The sequence below is a fragment of the Antechinus flavipes genome, chromosome 5 (genome assembly GCF_016432865.1).
Source record: "Antechinus flavipes isolate AdamAnt ecotype Samford, QLD, Australia chromosome 5, AdamAnt_v2, whole genome shotgun sequence".
NCBI classification, from domain to species: Eukaryota; Metazoa; Chordata; class Mammalia; order Dasyuromorphia; family Dasyuridae; genus Antechinus; species Antechinus flavipes.
Genome location: NC_067402.1, coordinates 217,930,063 through 217,953,400, shown reverse-complemented (window position 1 = coordinate 217,953,400; position 23,338 = coordinate 217,930,063). Strand labels below are relative to the sequence as shown.

Sequence of the window (23,338 nt, the reverse complement as noted above, 5' to 3'; positions counted from 1 at the left end):
AAAAATCTCCATAGAATAAAAGCTGGAAGTTACCCAAAGGACAATGGAGAGGTAGGTACATAATAGGGGTGACTAAGCTGCAGAAAAACCTAAATATCACACTCATATAATATCAATAATCAAGCTCCTGTGGAAGACTTACTGAATGTAGACAAAAGTAGTATGAGAAAGTTGATGGATTGGGAGGAATATAAATATTAGTAAGATCACAGAATTACTGAAGTAATAGGTTCTTCTTTATATATTTCAAAAATCTATACTTGTCAATAGGAATGAAAATAAAACTTAATTAGCCCTAAATAAAACAGTCCTCCCACATTAAGCTTGAGGAATTATATACTTTCCTTCCTCAAACAATATTGTGCATCTGATAGCCAATGAACAGTGACTTATTCCAGGGTCAGCAACCACTCTAGTTCTGAGTGTTACCAGAAGTGTTACTTGGGGTACCAGTCAGAGAATGGAAAAAAATTAAGGAGGATTGTAGGTAGAGTGGAAGAAAGGAGAAATGAAATGGAAAGATAAAAGAAAAAAAGGACATGAAAGGAAAAGTGCTAACATCATATATATTGTGTGTGGGTGCAATTCAGAAGCAAAAAATACTGTAGATTTCTTAAGCCTGATTCAAGTACACAGTGAAGATCTAATCTGACCCCCAAAACATTTATTAAATGCCTATTATGTGTCAGATACAAAGGATAAAAAAACAAGATGAAAAACTTTCAAGGAATTTAACCTTCTACTGAGGAGATATATCAGATAACTAGAGAAATATGCACATGAAAATCTGAGAAGGAAATGAACTCTCACAACTAGCTGAAATATTTCTGGTATTAAATAAAAACATGAGCTGACCCAGGAAGGGAACAGGAGAGATGAAGAGAAGTCAGTGAAAAAGTGATTCCAAGCAACGAGAATAGGATATGCAAAGGTACAAATATTGGAAATAAATCTGGGGAGTTTTGGAGAACTCAACATGTATATCTGAGAGTCATCTGAGTATGGGAGTTGCTGAAGAACAAGGAAGTCAAACCTGCCCAGGAAACTGCCCAGATACCAGGAGAGGGATCTGTCCAGCAGTCAGGAAGAGAACCACCACAGGAGTATTATAAAAACCCAGAGAGGGGCGCTGCTGAATGGTATAGTGGATAGAGCACTGGCCCTAGAGCCAGGAGAACCTGAGTTCAAATCCAGCCTCAAACACTAGCTGTGTGACCGTGGACAAGTCACTTAACCCTAAATGCTTTTCAAACAAAACAAAAACACACAGCAGGGAGAAGAGAAGTTCCGGGAAGAAAAAGGTAATTGACCTTAATGCAGAAAGAACAAAAAGGGGATAACTGAGAAAAAGATAGTCTTACTGAGTGCAGCTTCAGGAGAATGAGGGAACAGAAAGCTAAATTGCAAGAAGTGGAGAAGTGAGTGGAAGGTGACAAAGCAGAACAACTGAATGGAGGGTTTTTTCCTAAGAGAATGAACCTGAAAGAAATACAAGAAGACAGCCTAAGAGATTCAAATGAAGTCAAGACTGGTGGGGAATCTTGTCATGTTTGTAGGCATCAGAGAAAGAATTGGTGGATAAGGAAGCAGTAGAATCAGGGCTAAAGTGAGGATGATTAAAAGGCAAATTTCAGGAAAGGATGGGATCCAGGGCACGATGGAGTGGGCACTGATAAGGAAAGAAGACATCGATCTTTATCATGGACTAAAGAAAAAGAGGAAAAGAAAAGAAATGATGCTTAGGTGATTCAAAGTAGGGAACTGGAGAAAGGAGGAAGCTTGCAATGAATGACCTAAATTTTTTCAAAGCAGTATGAGGTGATGTACTCTGCAAAGAAGAGAGAGGGAGGGGGAAAGTGGAAGAGTACATGGCTTCAGAAGACACAGTATGGAATAACTCTAATGGGAAGCACAACAGAGCCAATCAAATAAAAGCCTATTTATTGGAGTGCAGAAGTAAGGAACCAATTGGGAAAGGATAAAACAAATCTGTAGTAGACCCATTTCCGATGGCTGAATGACTTCCTCTAATTGTTCAGCAAAAGTGGAGAAGATAGGAGCAAAAAGAATGTGTTGAGGTAATGACAAAGACAGTAATAATAATGACTTCATATATAGCACTTTAAGATTTGTAAAGTGCTTTATAAATATGTTTGCTCAGTCTCACAAAAACCTTGGTAAGCAAGTGCTGTTATCTTCACCTGACAGATGAGGAAATAAAGGCAAAGAATTAAATAACTTGCTCAGAGTCGTATAGCACAACAACAGGGCAAAAGACAATGAAAAGTTGAATTGGATGACTAAATGGACATTGAGGCAGAAAAGTAAAGCCAGAGCAAGGTGAAGCAGGAAGGGGTAGAGTGCCTGGAGGACACAGAATTATTTTAGGAGGAATGAGGCCTAAGAAGTGCTAAAAGGACAGAAGATTATATCTGATCAGCTACAGGAATTTCAGGTTTGGACTGTGAGGATGATCAGTTCAAGCATAAAACCATCTCTTCATACAGCTGAGGTAGAGTAAAGTGTAGAAAATAGTAGTTGAGGATGGTGACAAAGAGGAAAATAAGGAGATATGAGGGAATTTCAGTTTGACAAATTCTCTCCATGTGAGCCACACAAAGCATTCCTGGAAAAAAGAAAATGATCTTGGAACTGGCAGGTCATAGGCATCAAGATCTAACAACACCTGCAATACCTGAATGACAAGACCTTAAAGAAGGAGAAGTTGCTGAGTGAAGATGGCAAAGGGAAGGCCTAGAAGTGGTAGTGAGGAGCAACAAGTTTATTTGTCTTCCTGGCCCTATGCATCAGGGCATGAGAAAAAGTGTACCAAATACTGGAGGGGACTGATAGAGATACAGTATCATCAGGGAGTCAGGTTCTGTGACTGCAAAGAGATGGAAAGCCCATGAAAGGAAGACATTCAATATGAAGGGCAGCTGGTTAAAAATACAGGGTACATTGGAAACAGAGGATCGAATTGGATAGACCTGAGAAGAACAGGGCTGACATGGATAGATATGAAGAATATGTATTCACCCATCCATCCAACTCAGGCCTGATGTCCAGGGAAGAGAGCTTTGGTCTAAGTTGTTTATCATTCAAAATCACAGGAATTCTTGAGTCACAGGGATCCATAAAGCAATTAAGATTACCATGATCTTCCTAAAAGCAACAACATATCTATTTGATTATTGTATTTTGAGTAAGAGGTAGAGGTCTCTGTGACCTCTACTAAAGGTTCTTGACTAAGAGAGTGACACAGACTTAAGTTTTCAGAAGATTATTTTTGTTTGTTTCTTTTTTGTGGAGGCAACTGGGGCTAAGTGACTTGCCTGGTGTCACAGAGCTAATAAAAATGTGTACAACCAGATTTCAACTCGGATCCTCCTGACTCCAGAGTCTGTGCTCTCTGCACAGCTACCTAGCTACTCCCAGATTATTTGGGCAATTGAGTAGAAGATGTATTGAATGGAAAAGAGATTATCAAATGCTAGTAATCTAATCAGAAGGCTGCTGAAATAGTCTAGACTACTGGACTAGGATCAGAGATGTGTAGTGGAAAAAGGACAGAAATCAAAGATAAGAAAGTAGAATGAAGAATCAATAAATATCAATAAATCAATTCTGACTCTGAAGACTCAGCTGGGAAAGAACTTGTATAGAGGTTTGGCACTCAAGGATAGTCATGTGGATATTCTAACACTTTCTCAGATCTGACAGTGCTAGTCTTTTTATCCCTCTCCATATCCTTCTGTTGGGTATGGGTAGAGGCAGTAGTACAGATGAAATTTCATTAAATATTTCTGGTTTTTACACATATTTCAGATGAAATTACATGAATACTAGAGATCTGGGGGCCTGGAAATACTGCCTAAAGATTAGCAATAATAGAAGACATGGACCCACACTTAACACCATATACCAAGATAAGATCAAAATGGGTCCATGACCTAGGCATAAAGAATGAGATTATAAATAAATTAGAGGAACCTAGAATAGTTTATCTCTCAGACTTGTGGAGGAGAAAGAAATTTGTGACCAAAGATGAACTAGAGACCATTACTGATCACAAAATAGAAAATTTTGACTACTTCAAATTAAAAAGCCTTTGTACAAACAAAAATAATGCAAACAAGATTAGAAGGGAAGCAACAAACTGGGAAAACATCTTCACAGTTAAAGGTTCTGATAAAGGCCTCATTTCCAAAATATATAGAGAACTGACTCAAATTTATAAGAAATCAAGCCATTCTCCAATTGATAAATGGTCAAAGGATATGAACAGACAATTTTCAGAGGATGAAATTGAAACTATTACCACTCATATGAAAGAGTGTTCCAAATCATTATTGATCAGAGAAATGCAAATTAAGACAACTCTGAGATACCACTACACACCTGTCAGATTGGCTAAGATGACAGGAAAAAATAATGATGAATGTTGGAGGGGATGCAGGAAAACTGGGACACTAATGCATTGTTGGTGGAGTTGTGAACGAATCCAACCATTCTGGAGAGCAATCTGGAATTATGCCCAAAAAGCTATCAAATTGTGCATACCCTTTGACCCAGCAGTGTTTCTATTGGGCTTATATCCCAAAGAAATACTAAAGAAGGGAAAGGGACCTGTATGTGCCAAAATGTTTGTAGCAGCCCTATTTGTAGTGGCCAGAAACTGGAAAGTGAATAGATGCCCATCAATTGGAGAATGGCTGGGTAAATTGTGGTATATGAATGTTATGGAATATTATTGTTCTGTAAGAAATGACCAGCAGGATGAATACAGAGAGGACTGGCGAGACCTACATGAACTGATGCTAAGTGAAATGAGCAGAACCAGGAGATCATTATACACTTCGACAACGATATTGTATGAGGACATATTTTGATGGAAGTGGATTTCTTTGACAAAGAGACCTGCGTTTCAATTGATAAATGACGGATAGAAGCAGCTACACCCAAAGAAAGAACACTGGGAAACGGATGCGAACTATTTGCATTCTTGTTTTTCTTCCCGGGTTATTTATACCTTCTGAATCCAATTCTCCCTGTGCAACAAAAGAATTGTTCGGTTCTGCAAACATATATTGTATCTAGGATATACTGCAACATATCCAACATATATAGGACTGCTTGCCATCTAGGGGAGGGGGTGGAGGGAGGGAGGGAAAAAATCGGAACAGAAATGAGTGCAAGGGATAATGTTGTAAAAAAATTACCTTGACATGGATTCTGTCAATATAAAGTAATTATTAAATAAAAATTAAAAAAAAAAAAGCAATAATAGAAGATACAGAAAGAGAGAAAACAGAAAGTAACGGATGCCAGAACACATCCAGATAAAATTAAAGACACATATGAATGCACACACAAAGCCACACATACTGAATCTTTGTGAGATGAGGCAAGCCCAAATGAACAAGGTAGTGATAATGTTAGAGACAATGGAAAAAAAACTAACAGACTGAAACCATTGATTAACAGGAAGGAGAGGTTTTTCTGGACAATCATTTCACCAGATTTGGGTTTACTGACAGGAAAGAATCATAGATTCCCATACATGGAAAGGCCCTCATAGGAGCCTTAATTGATCAAAGATGGACAGAAGCAGCTACACCCAGAGAAAGAACATTGGAAATGAATATAAACTGCTTGCATTTATGTTTTTCCTCCCGGGTTATTTATACCTTCTGAATCCAATTCTCCCTGTGCAACAAGAAAACTGTTTGGTTCTGCATACATATATTGTATCTAGGATATACTGCAACCCATTCAACATATAAAGGACTCTTGCCATCTCGGGGAAGGGGTGGAGGGAGGGAGGGGTAAAATTGGAACAGAAATGAATGCAAGGGATAATGCTGTAAAAATTACCCTGGCATGCATTCTATCAATAAAAAATTATTTAAAAAAAAAAAAAGGAAAGGCCCTCATAGGTAATCTAGTTCAATACCTAATGGAGAGACTCTCTACAACCTTTAATGGTCAATTAATTCTCCACTTGAAGATCTCACCTAAAGAACTCATTACCTTCTGAGCCAGCTAAATTGACTTTTAGTCAGTTCTAATTGTTAGTTGTTCCTTACACTGAGTGCAAATTTTGCTAGCACAAAGTACAATAAGTCTAGAGGATTTTAGGTATTCCAACTCTGGGCTACCTGCTACCTGAAAAGTAAAGATGGTGATGGTAATGGAGGGGAAGCAGTTCACTTTCAAGAAAATAAGTTCTTCTATGGAGACTGAATGTGGATTGAAGCAGAGTATTTTTACCTTTTTTGTTTGTTTGTTTCTGATAGTTTTTTCCCCTTTTGTTCTAATTTTGTTTGCACAACATGACAAATATGGAAATAACATTTAGAAGGACTGTATATATTTAACCTATATTGGATTGATTGCTGTCTTGGGAAGGGGGGGAGAGGGAAAAATTTTAGAGTACAAAAATCTTATAGAAATGAATGTTGGAAAACTATCTTTACATGTATTTGAGGGGAAAAAAATTCCTGATATGAAGATGGAAAGAGTAGAAAGCCTGGTTGATGAAAATTAAAATACGATAAAGGATATTAGGCAGCTAGGTAGCCTGGTGGGCAAAGCACTGTACTTGGAGTCAGGAAGACTTGAATGTATGGTTCTAGGCAAGTCACTAAATCCCTCTCAGCTCCAGTTTCTTTATTTGCAAAATTTGAGTAATTACAGGACCTCCTAGGATTTTTCTGAGGATCAAATGAGATAACAGGACATCCCAATCCAGAGAGAAAACTATAGCAGAATACTGTAAGATCTTCAACCCAGTTGACGATGTGGCTTAGTTTTAAGACACAGTTCAAACACCAGGCATCTATTTGACACACAGGGAAGTCTGTGGGTTGCTGCAAGTTGAAGAGCTCCCAGAGCCTCTGTGTTAAACAGTGAGCACACAATCAATGGGTCTGAGATCGGAGCTGGAAAGGCTCTAAACGATCTTAGTTACATTCTATTAGGATCACTTCTTATCCTGAGAAATTACAAGGGTCCAAGGAGCCGCAGGTATTTCATAGTGAGTGTCTGAGGTGAGTTATGAACCCAGGTCTTCCTGATCCCAAGTCCAGAACTCTGTCTTCAAGCTTTGATGCTTTCCTGTCATATTAAGATAAATATAAAACTGGACCCACAACAAAGGAGCTTCCATTCTACTGAAGATGAAGGGGACATAGCTAAGTAAATGCAGCACAAAAACAAACAAGCCAGAAAATATATTAATAAATAGGACACTGCCTGTGCCAAAGGACAGAGAGAGGAGATGGAATGTCCAGTCAGACAGTCAGCCTCCTTTTCATGCCAGCGGCTAGCAATATCCCACAACTCTGCCAGAAAAGGGAGTGGTGCTGCAGTGCTCTCTAATATAGCTATTCTGGGGGACCTGAAGCATTGCTTTCTCATCTCCCCCACAGACACACAGTCTGAGGTTCAGCCAGGCCATGGTGGGAGTATAATGGCTCTTTTAAGCACAAAATCTGGATACAATGAGTAAATTACCACCCTGATGTGAAAGGGGAGGGGAACAAAGGAGAGAGATAGAATAATGAGTGGAAAGGAGGGACCTCATCTTTAAATCTAAAGGGAGAAACAAGGAAGCAGGAAAAACCAGGCTCAAGGCTCTCTGTCCAACCCTCTCCATTCCCCCTACACAAAAAGGAAGAGAAGTAGAATTTTTCCAAATAATAATCCTTCCTGCCGCCCACAGTACCAACTGTACCTTCACAGCCTGGCTCAATCAGAGCCTCTGACACTGAGTGGTGACTCACCTGTGAGATCATGTGATTACTCAAGGGTGGCTGTTGCTGAGGTGTGGGTGGGAGAGCTGGATGCTGCTGCTGCTGTTGGGTAGTGCAAGGGAGAAGGCCTCGGACAGGCTGGGATGAGGTGACCTGGTTGCACACTTCTGGGGCACCTAGGGCTAAACCTAAAGCACAAGGAGATAGAAAACAATGAACATAAACCAGTCCCACCATAGTTCTATTCTCCTGATCCATCAACCCCAATGTCTCCCCACCCTTCCCTCCAATATTTCTGCAATGGCATAGATTTATTTCAGTTTGCCTGCTGAAGGAAGTGATTGTTCACCTCCCAGAGAAGGGGAATTGCTTTTTCGTCAGTGTGTGGTTCTGAAACTGAACCAGATGTGAGGCTGATGGGTAATGTCAGAAGCAATTAGCCAACCTCAAAACATAAGTGCCAGTCCCTCCCATGTCCAGAGGAGGACTGCAATGATATTATCCAGGTTTCTGGTCCCTTGAGAGCCCTGGTTTGTTTAAAGAAGTGCTGAAAAGGCAAGTCTACTTCTCTTGATCCATCTGTGTGTACGACTCCTCCCCTCTAAATCTTCTTTTCCCCTTTCAGGTTAGCTCATATTGGCAAGACAAGGGCCTGAGTGGAAGCTCTCCAAGACAGCAGATTTTAAATACTGTGAATCTAAGCTAGAAACAAGACTTGGAGAATAAACTTCAGGCCATAGTTGATTAATTTTCCAAAGACTGATAGGTATCAGGGTAAACAGTGGGTAGTAAAAGCTAAATCTCCTAGTCTATATGCTTAACAAGCATAGGGAGAAGAGAAGGCAAGAGAATACATAACAATGGAGGAAAAAGACATGGGACCATTTATGACCAGGGCCTGCATAGTAGGTGTTGGAAGCATACAAGAGAAATTTTCTTCTTCCTAATGTTCAGGACTCCAAGGGAACATGAATGCTTGGGCTCCCTGAAGTGCTATAACAGTTTTATTTCTTCCAATCAGTCATAAGGCACACAGCTGAGATTGTTGCCATCCTTTTCTATGTGGCCACTAATCTCTTTTTTTTTAAATTTAATTTTATTTAATAATAACTTTATATTGACAGAATCCATGTGGCCACTAATCTCAAAGCTCACAAGAGAAACACATGTTAAGGTGAATGAAAAGACAACCAAAACCAGCTTTCCTACATATTGACCTTGGACTAGCAGAGGGACTCCTCAGCTGGACAGTAGATAAAGGGACAGGGCCTAAGAAGGCAATTGGATTCATCACATGACCAGGGACTGAAGGAAAGGCTTAAAAGTAAAGGAAATCACTATTCTCTCCCTGTTATTAGGTTTTTATCTTAGGAACTACTTTTTTTTTTTGGTAGGCAGAAGCTAAGGATGGGTTTCAGAAGAGCTGAATTTGATGGAGAGGCTTGAAGAAGGGAAGATACATTACCTGGCCTGGAGATTCTTCCTGCACTGCCTCCTTTATTGCTCCCAATGCTGTCACCCCGGGTAAGAATGGAGATCCCACTGAAGCTGCTGGCTTTGGTAACAGGTGGCCGCATATTACGGACAGAGCCATCTGAGTCTGTGCTGCTCCAGGGCCGGGGCTCCAGGGATTTGATTTCGCTGTCTGTGCTGCTCTGGCGGCTGCTCGAAGTTCGGCTCAGCCCCTCACGGTTCCCCCTGCAGAGACCACAGTGGTCAGAATACCCCCCACCCCGCCACCTTGGCATAAGACCTAAGGGAGAGTTTATTTCAATTCTTTTGAGAACAATGAAGATGGGGCACATTGATTTCTTGTTAGCTGGCCAGCTGATTGAGGCTTGATGGGAGCAGACAGAACAAGACCAAGAGTGGCAACAAAGAGCAGAAGGACAAATCTGGGAGAAAGAGAAAGAGAACTGGTGACTGATCTAATAGAAGTGGGGAGAACACAACACATAACCCAGAGACTGGCTTTAACCTCTTGTCCCCTTCGATGGACTAGTGGCCCAGGGGAGAAGTTCTCCTGTCCTGAGGAGGATCAGACACAATGACATAATACAGTAAAGCTCCAGCGAGTTCCCTGTGTAACTCTCAGCTCCAAACTTAGCAATGGTCCAGATTGTGGCCACTTCTGAAGCGATAGGTAGGAAGGTACCTTTTGGTCAGGCACTGGCGGGACTTCGTCCAGCCTCTTTACGCATAAAGATTTGGGCACAGATGGCTCCAAAGACCTCCAGCCACAGAGAATCAAATTAACTTTTCTCTGGGACTCAGAACAGTGAGAAGAAACACCAGGCCCACATCCCCAATCAAAAGAACAAGGACAACTGATGAGAAAAAAGTGTTTTTGTTGTTCTACTTTAAGTGATGGAATAGGTTTTTGTTTTTTTTTAAACCAGTGTAAACTGTTAAGTTTAGCTTGAAAAGTCTAATTCCTACTGATATCCCACTAACCACGGAAGGTCCCCTATCTTTAGGCTATCAAGTATCAGGGATTTTCTTCTCATTACCAAAAGTAAATCTGAATTAAAAATAACAGATAAGAGTAAATAGGAGGGTATTTGTCCTCAACCAAAATATACAGTATCAATCTATTAGTACCCAAGTCTCACTTAAGAGCACAAAACCTTGAACTTCAGCAATAAACCATTAGAAAATGCTTTTTAAATATTCTCCTCCCTGCCCTCCTCCAGTTTTTCAGTGGGGTCAAAAGTCCTATTTTTAACTTGGCCATCTGTTAAAAGCAGGTATACAAGAACTGGGTCCAACCTCTACTCAAACACCAAAGATGATAGACTCTTGATAATTTTTTTTTCACACAGAGATTTTCATAAGATTAAAAAAAAAAAAAAAAAAAAAAAAGAACCTCATGTCCCTTGAATAGTTGATCAGAGGGCCAGGCTCGTAAGCAGGGTCTTTTAAGGTCTGTAGGACTACCTTTGTTTTCTTAAGATTTCCATTTACACCAGAGAGAGTCAGGAAGAAAGAGAAGTTTCATCAGTGTAGAGTGATGTATCAAGGAGAGTAGCAGTGCCAGATATAAAAAAAGAGTCAATAGTAAAAGAAAGACCAAGAAGGGTGCTAATTGAGGGTAAGAAAAAAGGAATAGTGGGAGGAAAAGGAAAAGAGAATTGAAAAGAAGAAAAGGAAGAAAAGGCAAATGAGAAAAGGAGAGAGGTAGAAGAAGAGAGAAAGGAAAAAAAAGAGGAAGAGGAGAAGGGAAAAAGGGAAAAGAAAGGAATGAAAAGATGCTGAGGAAAAGAAAGAGGCAAAGAGAAAGGAGAAACAGAGAGAAGGAGATAAAGAAAGAGAGAGAAGGAAGAAAAGAAAAAGAAGAAAAGAAAAAGGAGAATGAAAGAAAAAAGAATAAGACAGAAAAAGGGAAAAGAAGATGGAGGAGAGGGAAAGGGACAGAGACAAAGAGAAAGAAAGAGAGAAAGAGGGAAAGGGATAAAAAGAGAGGGAGAGTAGGAGAAAAAAAAAGGAAGAAAGATAGAGAGATACAGAGGGAAGAAAAGAGCATGTGTGTGAGTATGAGAATGTCTACCATGAATTTTGGGGATAGAGGAAGAGTTCCTTAGAAGGCAACCAACCCTCATGACCACTTCCACCTAAACCAATCAATCACTGCCATTTCCTGTAACAATTCTGCCATCCACCTACCTGTTCTGAATGAAGCCGGAGAATTAGTGTAGCTGTTCTCAGAACATCAAACCCAGAACCAGAGGGAAATATTTGAGGGTGCTGAAATGAAGCTATTGTTGGGGGAGCTTGGAATCAAGCTTAGCAGAATCATTATAATCTTTCAGCAGCAGCCCCAGCACATAAGTGCCAGACAACCTGAGTTATAAACAAAATCCCAATGAAAGTCAAGGAAGCTTGAATGAATTTTGGCCAGGACAAGGTCTCAATATCCTCCCCTCCACAACACAAACTTAACTCAGTTCAAACTGGGCCCAGATGCAGAATCTTGTTACTTCAATGCACCATCAAAAAAGTGGGCAGAGAATAAACCTGATGTCCACAATAAGGCTATAATACTTTTATCTTTGAGCATTGGACTAGGGATCATACTTCTTTTAGACTAGATAAATCAGATATTGGTTTTAGTTTTTGGAAATGGGTTTAATGTATATTAAACTTAAATTAAATTAAAAGTGGTCACATAAGTAGAGGGTCAGTAAGTATTTGGAACAAAAGACAAGAAGACCAGCAATTTCCATCCTAGCACTAATAGATATAGGGCAATTCTTAATGGTCTATCTAGACAGAGTCAGAATGAGAGGTTGGCTAGGAGTTGAGGAGTTGCCCCAGTTACTACTAATCTAGATCCAAGAGACTTCAGTCTCTCTGCATTTATTTTCCAAACATTTTGGGGGAGTATGGAAGGGAGTTGATGGAGAACACAGAGTAGAAAGCTGAGTCAGATAGAAGCTTTTGCGCATTGGAGATCTGAACATCATTACTAATACCCTAGAATGCTAAGAAATAACTTCAGAAACTATAAAATTCATGCCCACGGATGTAAATCTTTAATCAAAGTTCCTGATAAAAAGTTATAGCTAGAGAAAGTTTGGTAGGGAAGTCAGAGGATCATCTAATTATTTTCTACATAATTAATGCCACATAGTGCTAATTAGTAGAGTTTTAATCAAATTATGTTAATTAGGTATCAGAGAAGAACACTCAAAGAAGAGATTTGAAGGCTTGGAGAAGGGCAAAATGTTACAGTATAAAAAGCACACCATCCTACTCAGAAGACCTGTGTTTGAATCTAGCACTTAGTAGCATTGTAAATTTAGGCAAGTAACAATCTTAATGAGCCTGTTCCTTCACCTGTAAAATGCAAATAATAATATCTGCCCTGCCCAACTCACAACACTATGAAATAAAATATTAATGTATTTTGAAAATTATGCATTGCGACAAAAATATATGATAATGTTATTAAACCACCACTTCATCCAAAGAATTTGCAGTGTCTTCTGAGAAAAGCAGCTCTGAACTCCCAGAGTCCAGAACCATCATCACTTATTTTTTTGTAAAAGATAATCTTGAGTAGGAATCTAGTGAATCTGAGTTGAGGAATGGACCCAGAAGCTAGATAAAGAAACCCTACTGCCAATCCCCAAAACTATTTGAAAGTTTCCTATATACTGAGGCTTTGGGCAGACCTCTATGTATAGCAAGTTTGGGATAGCCTAGAAAAGTTCCACATCCTTTCTGATTCAACATCAATTATATGGATTCCATTTACTTTGGTTCCACTTGGTTATGCACCATGGATTTAATTTGAGTGCCAATCAAGGGTGGAAATCACATATGAAGGGATTTAAATATTGTTGTTCAGTTGTTTTTTAGTTGTGACCCCATGTGGGAGTTTTCTTGGTAAAGATACTGGGCTAATTTGCCATTTCCTTCTCCAGCTTATTTTACAGATGAGAAAACTGAGGCAAACAGGGTTAAGTAATTTGTCCAGGATCACCCAGTTTATAAGTATCTGAGGTTGGATTTGAACTCAGGAAGATGACTCTTCCTAATTCTAAGCCTGATACTCCATTCACTACACCATCTAGCTGCCCAACTGCCTGGGCCCAAAGTCTAATTTCATAGTACTTTAAATGAAGAGATCTGAACTTCATATTGAAATGTTTTCATTTATAAAATGGGGAGAGCATAGGATGCAAAAAGTAATGATCAAAAACAAGTGACTGAATCCAGAAGCCAGCCCTTTATGCTAAATGAGCTGGAAACACTGATATAGGGATATGACTCTAGAGCAAAGGCTTCTCCCATTAACCCTCCCATAAATGGTCCCTGCTGGGATAGAACTGAGATACCACAGTGAAAGGGAGAAACTCATGCTGTACCTGCTCTGTGGACAAAGGGAGGGCACCAGGCTCTGGGGCTGCCAATCCGGCATCATTCACCAGCACTAAATGCGATTGAAGCGTAGGAGAAAGAGAACCATATAAAGAACATGCTCTCAGCCCACCCTGGGGCAGGTAGGCCCTTCCAGAGGCTATTTTGTCTTCCCTTGCCTCCAGGTGGAATTATTCATAAATAATACCAAACAAACTGATTAAAAGGTAAGAATTCAGGAGTCTCTTCTTCTTAAAGACCGTACAACCTATTCTCCTGAACCAAGAATATATTCCCCAGATCCTTCCTCAAATTTAAGATCAGTATCTGTAGAAGACATATTTCATTCTTCCTCAAAGAAATAAATGTGTTAATTGCATCAAATTCATTCAATTCTTTTAAGTTTTTCTAGGGACAGAAGAGAGAAGGGAGACTTCTTCCAGTCCCTTTCACCTACCTATCGAAGGCTCAACATTTAATCAGAAATAATATAATTTAGCAGGAATTGTGTCAGTGTGGTTTTTTTTTTTTTTTTTTTGAGGGGGAAGGAAAAAGGAAGAGGAAGGAATCCAATACTGCAAATACCACAGGTTGAACAATTCCACAAGCAGCCATGCATGGTGCAAACTCACTCTGCTGAACAGATTATGGCAAAAAAAAAAGGTGGGGATGGGGTGGGGTGGGGAAGGAACACACAGAGGTACCTAAAAATCTGCCTTCTTTTGTGAGAGCTAGAAGAAAAGGCTTCTTTGGAGAGTCTGTTGGTTAACATCAAAGAAAAGCATCATTACAGGATTACATTATCCTTGCTGACAAAGCTCAGTGTGAAGCAGGGAACATGCTAAGTGGTACTAACCTGATGTCATTTAGATATCCGTTCTGGCCAGTCTAGGTGGGGGAGGAGAAAACGGAAAATAACTTATAAGAAAACAGCATGGCACATCTGAAAAAGGGCGTCCAAGACACTTTGAATACCCAAGGTTCTCAAACCAAAGGAGTGCACCCCCACCAAAATGATCTTAGATGAGAAAAAGGGAAAAGGGAACCCTTACCCACACACCCACTCTAACTTGGGATCTTTGATGGGAAAGAGTTTTAAGATCTGGAATGCTTCCCTAAGTATCTGTTTGATGGCAAGGAATAGGAATGGAAAAAAGGGAGAAGAGGAAGGTATATCTATCTAGCTTGTTTTCTTTCTTGTTTTATCTTTGAATTCTTAGGGGGCAGGTAGGGCTTATTAAACTATGGATATGCCTTCTCATATGAGTTATAGAGGAGTAGAAGAAGACTCAGGTGATTTGGAAGCACCCTCAATGGCTACTCCATTGAGGCTAGTCTATCTACTACATTGACTAAGGAAAGTGGACCTAATAAACCCAGAGAGGCTGAGTGGAGCAAGGGGAAGGAAGAGAAACTACTTTCTAGCATCTAGAAAAAATCCTAAGTCAAATAAATAGCATCAAGGTGGACTCCCCTGGACATGTGATAAACAGTGGTACAGAGCGGTACTGACAATGTCTAGCCACTGAGCTGGGTAGGCACTGGAGAGAAACCCAAGCAGGACAACATTCCCTTTCTAGAGCATAGAAGCTCTGTTGAAGGCAGCAGCAGCAGCAGCAGCGTTTCCATCCAAACAGCCTTCTTGCCACCTTATTTTCCTATTTTTAGGCTCCCTCTTACCCCAGAATCCACAATGCCAACTGAATCAACTCCCTCTGCCTGGTGAGGAGTCCCTTGCAATTGGGAATCAAGCAATTTCTTTCCTCGGGCTTTTGGGCAGTATCCAGCTTTCTCAAGTCTGGAAGTTCAAAGCTTCCTAATGCCTCCATCACAGCAAGGAGGAGGAGGATCCAACGTGAAACTCAGAAATCCAGAGATTTGACAAAGAATCTAAGCCTCAGTAGAGGCATGAAAAGATGAGGGGCTTTAGAAAAAAGGGACAGAAGGTTTCTAAACTACTTTCTTTAGTTTCTATTGTATTGCTATTTCTATGTATTTCTGACAACCAGACCCACGCCACTATTTAATTAAGAAAAACTACTTATTTTTTCATAGTCTGTTGAGTTGTTAAAGGCTAACACGGTGAGTGCTTCTCTTATTTGTGTTGCTTATGAAGCTAACAAGGACTGGAGGTTGGTGAGGAACAGCATCAAATCAGGTTGCCTTTGTCAGTGCTTCTGCTTTTTAATAAAGGATACTATTATTACTTTGTCCATATGACGCTACAGAATATTACTGACCCCAGCCATGTGCAAATGACAACTCTCCTTAAATTTCATCCAATCATTGGTCGGGATGGCAAGCTCTAGTCAGAAAGTTCACTGAATTTCTGAAGGATTATCCTAACTCAGGAGGTGAAAGCCCATACAGGCATAAGGTAAGAAGATTATTCCTCCATGGGCTTTGGGAAAGGAAACTTATTGCACAAGTGGTTCAAATTAAATCCTGTGGAAGGACTTGGGTCTTCTGAGGCTATGGAGAAAACTCAATTTTACCGAAACATCCTCCTTACCCCACTTTGTTCTTCTGAGCTGGGTGACAGTAAGAAGTAGCATGTTGAGGGTGGGGAGAAGGGTAATTAGGAGGAGAAGGGAAAGGAGTCAGGAAGTAAGGGTTTGAATGGATAGTGGGGTCAGAATTAAGCCTGTCTTAAGTGACCATTCTATTGACAGAAAGGGATGTTGGTTCTTCATTCTAAGTATGACTGGTAGCTGTTAACGCTATCCTTTCTTGACTAAACACTCCTGCATTCCTACTGCCCCTCCTTTTCTCCCAGTATGCAGAGGCAGAGCGACAGAACGTTGGGACCAAGAACAACGGACATGGCCCAACTGCCTTAGAGAATGACGTTGCCCATGTGGCTTTAGGTGCAAAAGGCCCATGGAGCCAGTTGTGTTTCAAAAGCTATAAGGTAAGAAACATAGGTAGAAAGAGGCTCCTTGTTTCAAAGGGCAGTGTGGGATACTGAGTGGGAAATAGTAGTTTTCTCTATGCTTTTGGAAATAAGGAATTCAGAGAGAATGGACACCAGTCCCATGTTGCTAAAATCACCAAAATCCTTAAAAACTAGGGTGACTAAATAAGACAGATGTATTAGCCACATAGATAGTAAATCTGCCCTTTGGAGGCAATGACGCCTAAAACTGGGAAGTAGAAGTTGGAGGGGTGGTGGGAAGGGTGGGATGGGCAAAGTTTAGGGCCCTCCCAGATGCCCTGCTCATAACCAATTCTATTTTCAATCTATCAGGTCTCCCAAAATCAGCCAGCTCCAAATTTCAGCCTTCCTTGTCCACTGCACAATAAATGAACATTAAGAATAACAGAAAAAAATCTGTGACTCCTTCAATAGACACTTAATATACTTAATTTTGGAGGTCAAATCTGGAACTGGATGATGTTGGTTTTTTAAACATTTATGGAAGAGTCATTCCATTCACAGTATCAAAGATAAAGCACTAAGAACTATGGGCTGACAACTCTCAGAAGCTACACTTACCTCTCGGGCAAATATTCTCTCTCGAACCCTTTGATATTCCTCCTCTCTCTCTTCTATTGACTTGCTCCTCCTTCCATCCTGTAATGGAACTCTGATCTAGATCGATGAGCAGAATTAAGCTAGTTAAGTTCTCCTCGTACTGCAAGCTCACTGCACACCAGCAAGGAAGAGAAACCGGGAGAGTTTATAGTTGCCATCAAAAAAATTGGAATAAAAAAAATCTAATCTTGGGCAGATTTCACTGGATACATCTGACCATGCAGTTTGGGAGACAGAGATTTGGGTAGAGGGGAAGTGAGGGGAAAGGGATGGTAAGAGTCATTCTCTTTACCTCCCAAAGAATCAAGAAGAGCAACCATTTATATAGGTCAGGCTGCTTCTCTGCAACAATCTGGTACCTCTCCAGCCAATGAGAGCCTAGAATAATCCTGGAAAATAAAATACTATCTTGGAAGGAGAGCGAGAAGTAGAAAGAAGTCAGATAAGGAAGAGAAACCATTGTATCCTTAGCAGAGTTTAAGGAGAAAATTTTAATAATGAGTCAGCTTAAATCTCTCCTTTCTAATTTACTATTTTTTCAACCTGAAGATGTAAACTATGGTTTAGGCAACAAGACATTGAAAATGAATTCTAAAGCACAACTGTCATCTCAAGCTCTTTAATCTTGTATTAGCTATGGTCATTAGGGTGAAGAAGAAATAGAAAAATAGTATATGTGCATATATGCATGTGTGTAGAGTTAAAGAAATAGCAAAACAAAGAGGGAAGGACAAAGGAAAACAAGAAAGAAGAATAAAGAGAAGGTTCAACAAGAAGGCTGGATGGGCAAAGGGAATAGAGAGAGGTAGGGCTAGAAGAGGAGAAAGAAGGATGCACACTGTATTGCCCAGGAGGCTAAGAACCAAGAAAAGATTAATTTTACAAACACAGAAAGAACCCTAATTTTATAGCAAAGGGCAGAGCTTGGCAGAAACATCACCTCTCCACCTCAGGTCATAAATCCCGCCTTTTTTTTCAGCTCCTTGGTATATCTAGAGATGAATATGACTACTGAACACCAGTCTAGTCTATAAACTGTAAGTCATATATTCTTAGATTCTCTTAGAAGGTTAAAGACCTTGGGTGAGATGAATATCTAAGGGGAATGAACCGCTAAGAGAATCTAACTTTTAATTCAGTGGCTTTGGAAGGTACAGGGAAAGCATCTGGAGAAGAGGGCAACTGCAGTGAACTATTCATTCTGACCTACCAACCCCCAGTGAGTAGTTATAAGCATTAGGAGAGTTACACTTTGGCTAATTGGAGGTCTCTGTAACCAGGGCTCCTTAAGAACCCGCACTCCACCAGATCTCCTTCTAAAGTCCAATTCCAAGTAGACGTCAGTCCTCAACTGTATAATCCCTATTCACCAAGTCCAACAGCTGAGGAAGGGTCCAGAGCCATTATGGCTCAAGAACAAAGTTGAAAAGTATGTATAAGTTGGAGATCACTGGTCTCTGACTTAATTTGCCTCTAGGCCTGGAACATTTCTAATTCTTACAAAATAGGCCACTGGAGAAATGGAAAGAAGGGTATTGGCATGGAAAGGCTGTTGTGCTTTGTTTTTCCCAACCAGGCCCACTTTGTCCACGCCCATCATGATGCTCTAACCTAGGAATCTCCCTCACATATGTCCACAGAAAATGCTCCTGTTTTCTTCACAGCACCCTACATCCTGATTAGGAGTAAAAGTGGGACACTACTTATCATACAGAGAGTAGGTAGGATTACATCAACTTCTCTCTAGATCTTCCAAATTCCACATAACTTTTCTTTTTCTGCTCTCTTGCTACACAACCCTTTGGAGACTACATCAGAAACTACAGAGAGTCCTCACTTAACTAAGCTGATCAACTTAGGAAGAAGAGGGAAAACTAACCCAGCAAAAGCAATTACTGCCTAAAGGAGACCACAAGGTCAAGACAGTAGCCAGGTCAGTAAATGAAACCTGGAGCAAATTAACTGGGAAATCAGCAGGGAAAGGACAGGCTTCCCCACAGGTATGTGCTGTAGAGGGGATATTAGTTGTGGAACCCAACATCAAAAGTCAATGTAACTAACTCACCTTGAGTGGTAGGAGGTAGAAAACGACTAAAAGATTGGGAGAAAAGGGATCAGAATCACCTTTAAAATGGGTAAATTATACCACTACCTACCTACATGTTTTTCTACTTTCCAGGAACATATCTGATTGTGGACAAGTGGGAGAGGGAGAGGGTTGGCTTCTGGGGTGTCCTAAGCAATCTCCCAGCTACTACAGAAATATATTTGGAGGCTGAAGAAGCAGGAAGGGGCTTTGCACTGTCATATACTATATAATACCATAAGCGTAGTCGAGGCATAGGGATGGCTCTGAGAAGGGTACATGAGTTCCATTAAAAAAAATGAGAAAATCCAGCAAACCTTAGTTATTGTTTCTATGGGATTCAAAGGGTAGCTTCCAGATCAACAAATGCAGTCAAATAGCTGAGTAAAGATATATTCCATGTGGCTGGACTCAAGTTCTAAATCTTTCCTCCTTTTCATAAAAATTCCCCTCTCTTCCCAGTTTCTCTCTCACTGAAAACTTTCTCTGCAGATCTGTCCCTCCCCTCTTGAGTCTTCACCTGGTTATCATCCCGGTCCATGCTGGTGTCATCTCTCTTCAGGATGAACCTCTGTTGAAATTCTACATTCTTCTCATCTTTAATATGTTCTGAAAATCTCTGTTCAGGGCTGGGGTTATGGAAGAATGTTAGGGAAAAAAAAGAGACCCTTCTGTTAGAAAGTAAATTGGGTTTATTCCCTTATGCTCTACAACTCTCAGTTAAATTAGTTATGAGATATGATCCTACAGAAGTAACCCTTAACTACAAATACAGAGCTCTCTTTAGAATGTTTAGACCCCATTTTTGAATCTCTGCATTCTTTTTCTTGTCCCAGAGTTACACCTATATCTCAAGATGAAAGGCCTGAGTTCATCTTCTAGAGAAAGGTGATTTATGTTTGCTCTGCTTACTTCTTAAAAGGGTTTGAAGTAGCTGAAAAACTTCATCTGTAACTAATGAAGAATTATTGAAAACTAAAACAAAAATATAGGAGCACAGCAACTGATATGACAGATTCAGGAATAAGTTGGCAGAGTACCCTTCCCCTTAACACATAAACATCCTGATCCTACATTTTCCAAATCAAAGAGAACTTTCCTAGTTTTTGCCCTCTTGCTTACATCCTTGTGTTACTGGTTTTGTTGATGATGACAGCTTTTCCAGTTTGGTCAACATTGTGGTCCATTCCAAAATAGGCAGCAACCCGGTGTAATAGCATCCGGTGATATGAGGTCATCTGAGGAAATTTCTTGAACTGGTTACTGGAAATAGCCCCAAGGTTGGAAAAAATAAAAGAACACACATGCAAAAAAAAAAATCAATTTAAGAGACATGATTTTTGCTTGTTTATCTGTATTAAATTTCAGACTCAGGTAGTTTTCTAAAAAAAAAAGAACATTATAAAAGGAGATAATCTAATGGATTACTTGTTGTCTGGGATAAGAGGAAGGGAAGGAGAGGAAGGGGTGAATGTTTGCATGCATTTTGAGAATAAAAAGTTATTATTTAAAAAATAATGAGAGACATCCAATGTGAACCAACAGATCTTTCCTACCGCTCTTGTATTTAAGACATTTTACTTTGTGTCAATAAATTCAAGATTGGGACTCACTAGGGCAAAAGCCCAGAAAAAGAACAGATTCAGGAAATGGGGTAGACGCCAAATAATGAAGAGTAGATTATAGAAGAGGGATTAATGAAAAGAAATGACCAATTTTTGTTTCTGATCTATATTGTAGCCTGAAAAAAAAGACCAAAAAACTTTTTCTTTGGCTTGTTCACACAGTGATTCTTATTTTGGCTGCTTCCTTCCTTTTGGTGCCTAGTGAGTAATTACTTTAAAATTCAGATTTTAAGGTAAAAATATACTACCCAAAGACATAGTCTAAGATTTTTTCCTCTAAGGATCTCTTCCCCTCCAAAAATGTGTTTCATACATATGCGACTTACTTGTTGTCATTAATGAATTCCAGAATCTCTTGTTCTAACTTTAGCAGCATCATTCTGTCCCTGTTTTAAAAAAAAATATTAAAAAGAAGTATCCGTGACTATAAGAATAAAAAGACAACCCTACAACATCATAGGTGAAGAACATTTTGCAACCCTTTTTGCAACTTATTTGGTGATACAAAGGCTATCCAGGTTTCACTAATCTATTATGTTTCATCAAGCTGCTATGTTTAAAAAAAAAAAAAAGAGTAAAACCACCTAATCTGTTCACTTTACCCTGCTTTTTTTTTTTTTTTTTTCACTTTGTTTTTAATGTGTTTTATATTCTTCTGGGAGACATTCTTTGGTGGTCATATTAACATCAAGACATTCAATTATTTTATAATCATTGTTCTACATTGTTTTCTTATCTATCGGATTTTTATCAATTAAGAAGTCTAACTTGTCATATAAAACAATTTTTAAAAACTTATGTTCTTTAGAAATGTTCTGTTTATCTTTATTCTTACTCTCCTTTCTATAGTCATCCTAGGTCCATAGATTTCCTTCCTTCAAAATTCAAAATCAAAAATCTCATATTGGTAATATGAATCCTTCACAAAATTAAACTCTACTCTGAAGAGGCTGGATCCTAATAAGAGATCGGTGGCATGAGCTATCTTTCCTCTACCATGATAGTCCATTGCTCACCCTAGTTACACCACCCCATTCTTAAACCCTTTAGTTACCTTGGGTTTTTTTTTCTTTCTTACCTTGGATTTTTTTTCAGTGTATTTACTAGAAATTCATGTAGGTCTATTCCAGTAGAGTCTGTATATTCTTGACTAGAGTCTGAAATCACAAAAACAGAAATACACAAAATAATTGAAACTAAGTAAGGCGAAAATCATCTACACAATAAATAATTAAAATAGCAAAACCAAAGAATATAAAGTTTTGATATCCCAACAGGTTAACCTTAGGTTTCCTGTGACACTAACAAATCAGGAGTTGATACCACAATATTACTCAATATCATACAGAAACACCTTTTGACTCCTAAGTACTTAACTGAATATCCTGAACACAACAGAATGTGTTCTATTTCCAACTGAAGGGGAAAATGGTAGATGGAGCAGATAGTGCTTCAACATTAGAGTCTATGTAAATAAACAATAGTGAATAAATGTGCATATATCATTCAAAAAATGGTCCAAAGGAAAGTTTTAATCTAGAATGCTCTTCTTTTGTCACTCAAAATGGCCTTGGGAATACTTTATCATCAGTCAAGAAGTTTTTAAAAAAGAGATTAATTAGGAAAGTAACTCTTCAATGAAAGTTTCATATAATTGATTCTGCATTCACAAGTCAAATATAAGTCATTTTTAGATTAGCACACATTATTCATACTCTGCTATTTTGATCAAAAATTATATCAGAATTGCCTGAAATGTCCTCCTTTGAAATAGTACTAATATAGTTGGAGTATCTCCTGGAACTCAAGGGTAGAGTAGGGATAAGAAGGAAAAGGAAGTTGTCTAGATCATCTCCTCCATCAGGGATACTGCAAATAGCATGTAAGATCAGTATGATCAAGGATCTAAGAACAAAAGACCCAAACTGTGAAGAGAAAGGTTCTTTCAGGGAGTTTTTAGGAAAGGGAAACATCTCACCTCTAGACAGCATTTTCCTTGGGACTTTTTCTTTATTTTTGTCTTTGTCTTCTTTTTCAGAACCATCTTTCATGGACTTCTCTTCTTCTTTATCAGAGGGGCAACTGATATGCAATTGAATTATATCCTGGAAAAAAAAAGATAAAAACGGTATAGTTAATGAGGGAAAGGACACTCCAGTTAATCTGAAGGTGATCTCTTCTACAAAAGAGAATATGTTTATTAAATATATTTTTCATTCTGCTAGACCTCCTGGTCTTAGAGTTGAGGCAAAGTTATTTCTACTGACTATCTTTGTCTGCTAAGTGAAGAGTTCTGATTACACACACTATTCTTAGTAATTGGATGGAAAAAGCCTTAAGTACATACACATGGAAAGAGGTAAAGATTGTTGGCAATAAAACTTATCTCCTGGTTTTTTTTTCCCTGAATTTTCCTTGACACATTCTTGGGGATCCATCTTCTCTGCTTACTATGGCTGCAGCAGCTTCAGGA

General features: G+C 39.3%; 1 protein-coding gene across 10 annotated transcripts in view; it reads right to left on the bottom strand.

The window, feature by feature from the left end:
- The window catches only part of R3HDM2 (R3H domain containing 2), a 156,814-nt gene that overhangs the window by 19,413 nt on the left and 114,063 nt on the right, over positions 1-23,338 (bottom strand). For 4 of the 10 annotated variants that reach the window (XM_052001422.1, XM_052001426.1, XM_052001423.1 and 1 more), the window contains 10 exons: positions 22,844-22,970; positions 21,944-22,022; positions 21,192-21,251; positions 20,363-20,503; positions 19,761-19,869; positions 17,116-17,211; positions 14,476-14,507; positions 14,324-14,377; positions 9,223-9,455; positions 7,788-7,945 (listed from right to left, as the gene is read on the bottom strand). In XM_052001422.1, coding sequence (XP_051857382.1) covers positions 7,788-7,945; positions 9,223-9,455; positions 14,324-14,377; positions 14,476-14,507; positions 17,116-17,211; positions 19,761-19,869; positions 20,363-20,503; positions 21,192-21,251; positions 21,944-22,022; positions 22,844-22,970 — 1,089 coding nt within the window. The remainder of the gene's footprint in view (positions 1-7,787; positions 7,946-9,222; positions 9,456-14,323; positions 14,378-14,475; positions 14,508-17,115; positions 17,212-19,760; positions 19,870-20,362; positions 20,504-21,191; positions 21,252-21,943; positions 22,023-22,843; positions 22,971-23,338) is intronic. The other 6 variants (XM_052001429.1, XM_052001424.1, XM_052001430.1 and 3 more) reach the window with 3 other exon arrangements.